The 3,558-nt window shown below is 43.0% G+C and overlaps 1 protein-coding gene across 1 annotated transcript; it reads right to left on the reverse strand.

The window, feature by feature from the left end:
* Window positions 1–1,500: 1,500 nt before the first annotated feature.
* LOC139750679 (glutamine-dependent NAD(+) synthetase-like) lies at window positions 1,501–2,900 on the reverse strand. The gene has a single exon (XM_071665357.1). The coding sequence runs from the start codon at window positions 2,804–2,806 to the stop codon at window positions 1,532–1,534; it is 1,275 nt and encodes a 424-aa protein (XP_071521458.1). The 5' UTR covers window positions 2,807–2,900; the 3' UTR covers window positions 1,501–1,531.
* Window positions 2,901–3,558: the final 658 nt, after the last annotated feature.

The following is a 3,558-nucleotide window of genomic DNA, read 5'->3' on the forward strand; positions in this document are numbered from 1 at the left end:
CATGGAAGCGAAAGTGGATCATAGGGTGGGGGAGGGGGCGAAAATTCTGGGAGCTTTGAAGAATGTGTGGAAGTCGAGAACATTATCTCGGAAAGCAAAAATGGGTATGTTTGAAGGAATAGTGGTTCCAACAGTGTTGTATGGTTGCGAGGCGTGGACTATGGATAGAGTTGTGCGCAGGAGGATGGATGTGCTGGAAATGAGATGTTTGAGGACAATGTGTGGTGTGAGGTGGTTTGATCGAGTAAGTAACGTAAGGGTAAGAGAGATGTGTGGAAATAAAAAGAGCGTGGTTGAGAGAGCAGAAGAGGATGTTTTGAAATGGTTTGGTCACATGGAGAGAATGAGTGAGGAAAGATTGACCAAGAGGATATATGTGTCGGAGGTGGAGGGAACGAGGAGAAGAGGGAGACCAAATTGGAGGTGGAAAGATGGAGTGAAAAAGATTTTGTGTGATCGGGGCCTGAACATGCAGGAGGGTGAAAGGAGGGCAAGGAATAGAGTGAATTGGAGCGATGTGGTATCCTGGGGTTGACGTGCTGTCAGTGTATTGAATCAAGGCATGTGAAGCGTCTGGGTAAACCATGGAAAGCTGTGTAGGTATGTATATTTGCGTGTGTGGACGTATGTATATACATGTGTATGGGGGTGGGTTGGGCCATTTCTTTCGTCTGTTTCCTTGCGCTACCTCGCAAACGCGGGAGACAGCGGGAAAAAAAAAAAAATATATATATATATATATATATATATATATATATATATATATATATATATATATATATATATATATATATATATTTTTTTTTTTTTTTTTTTCATACTATTCGCTATTTCCCGCGATAGCAAGGTAGCGTTAAGAACAGAGGACTGGGCCTTTGAGGGAATATCCTCACCTGGCCCTCTTCTCTGTTCCTTCTTTTGGAAAATTAAAGAAAAAAAAAAAGAACGAGAGGGGAGGATTTCCAGCCCCCGCTCCCTTCCCTTTTAGTCGCCTTCTACGACACGCAGGGAATACGTGGGAAGTATTCTTTCTCCCCTATCCCCAGGGAATATATTAAGCATATATATATATATATATATATATATATATATATATATATATATATATATAACAAAGATGAGCAAAGAAAGACTGACTAAGAGGATCTTAATATTAAAAGTAGATGAAACAAATGGGAATAGGGAGACCTAGAAGGAGATGAAAGGAATGACTGAAGGAGGCTTTGGGGTACTGGGGCCTAAACATTCAGGAAAATGAAGGGCATGCATAGGATAGAATGAACTGGATTCATGTGAAATATAGGATCAACAAGATGGTAATGGACTGATCCAGAGCATATGAAGCAATCTAAAAGACCTGGTTGTGGATGGTAAGTGCTGGTTTCAGTAAATCATACTTGACAGCTAGAGAGTGGAGATGTGTAAGTGAGGCCAGTATTATCACATTCCTGATGCTTCCTATACAAAGTTGGAAAAAGCAATTACATATGAAAAAAAAAATCTAAAATGTTATTATCTACTAAAAAACTCTTTACATTTGTATGTTGTTATTAAGGTACTGAATGGTAGAAGAAGCTGAATCCCCACAACGACTTGCTTTCTGAGTACTGTGTCCAAGAGCATTAACAAAGATTGATGTAGATCCACGGCGTTTTCGGTCTTCCTCACTAGCAGGTCCAAGATGAGAGGATGAACTTTTACTACTTTCCATTTTCTGATCTTGGTAGTGTGGCACTATCATGTTCAATGTAATATGTTTACTTTCATTTGTGCAGTCTTGTTCACTGTGTGCATCTTGAATGACAGGTCCAGGTGCTACTTCTACTCCTCGACGATGAGACTCACTACCAGTAAATCCAGTGAGTGAGTTGTTGGATGACCGCGATGAAGGCCGTGTGAAGGATGACGACCGACTGCCTTTATTGGAACATGTAGACCCACTTCGTTCAACTTGATCTCCATCCCTTCCACAATCTAACTTTTCCACTGCTTTATCTATAGCTTTAAACTGCCACACCCAGCGGTAGTTGTACAGGAACTGTCGGTGGTCAAAGCGATGATCATCAGGTGAATATGTCTCAGCATGGTATGCTGGAGTCAAAACAGTCATCTTGTGGCGGTTAACACTGTAACAACGGAAGAACAGCTTAACTTTCTCTGCAACCTCTTTAGGTGCACATTGATCAGACCAAAGATGAACTAGCTTGCCAAACATGGAGTATGGACCACAACATTCAACTTTTCGAAGCTTTCCATATGTGGACAGTTCATCATATGACATGCCCATGTCTGCTTCATCTGTTTGTACAAGTGAGCCCTCCTCAAGTGGTTCAAGTTCTGCAGTAGGTGGCGCCCCTAGAATATCGCCTAGTACAGGAACATTAAGTCTGTCTTTGGCTAGAAGCAGAAATCTCTTGAGGTCAGCCTTGGAAAATCCACCGATGGGATTAATATCAGCAGAACTACAGTCATATTTAGTCATGTATCCCCTTAGTGCCTCATCTACATTTGCAGATCCTAAAACCAAGAGTCCACCCTGTCTTCCACGAACCCAGAGCATCAACTGAGCAAAGAGATAGGCAAGCACCATACGAAGTCTTGCTTGCACGTTCTGCAAGGCAAGGTTTTCTCTAACTGTTCCTCCACGCACTCTAAACTTTGGGATGAAACCTGTGGCAGCACTGAAGATGCCTAGTGCTGCTGATACCATACTGTCAATTGCTATTGGTATGTGGTAGCTTCCACTCTGCTGGGAAAGAAGTTTTGCTCGAGATTTGGTCTCTGTTGACGAGTTCTCAGTAGCCATGTAGACTGTGTGGAAAAGTCTGCCACAAAGCTCCCGACGATCTCAAGGAACATAGTCAGCTTGGGATACTATGCGCCTCACATCTTCCAGTACCTTCTCTTCACCATTAGCAACTGCCTGTATCACCAAGTGATACATGGAGAATATATTTATTTATTCATTTATTCATTTATTTTGCTTTGTCGCTGTCTCCCGCGTTTGCGAGGTAGCGCAAGGAAACAGGCGAAAGAAATGTCCCAGCCCACCCTCATACACATGTATATACATACACGTCCACACACGCAAATATACATACCTATACATCCCTATGTACACATATATATACACACACAGACACATACATATATACCCATGCACACAATTCACACTGTCTGCCTTTATTCATTCCCATCGCCACCTCGCCACACATGGAATACCATCCCCCTCCCCCTCATGTGTGCGAGGTAGCGCTAGGAAAAGACAACAAAGGCCCCATTCGTTCACACTCAGTCTCTAGCTGTCATGCAATAATGCCCGAAACCACAGCTCCCTTTCCACATCCAGGTCCCACACAACTTTCCATGGTTTACCCCAGACGCTTCACATGCCCTGATTCAATCCACTGACAGCACGTCAACCCCGGTATACCACATCGATCCAATTCACGCTATTCCTTGCCCGCCTTTCACCCTCCTGCATGTTCAGGCCCCGATCACTCAAAATCTTTTTCACTCCATCTTTCCACCTCCAATTTGGTCTCCCACTTCTCCTCG

The sequence above is a fragment of the Panulirus ornatus genome, chromosome 10 (assembly GCF_036320965.1).
Source record: "Panulirus ornatus isolate Po-2019 chromosome 10, ASM3632096v1, whole genome shotgun sequence".
Taxonomy (NCBI): Eukaryota; Metazoa; Arthropoda; class Malacostraca; order Decapoda; family Palinuridae; genus Panulirus; species Panulirus ornatus.

Bases quoted from the DNA above. Each gene is read 5' to 3' on its own strand.
- LOC139750679 (XM_071665357.1), bottom strand. From the start codon at position 2,806: ATGGCTACTGAGAACTCGTCAACAGAGACCAAATCTCGAGCAAAACTT.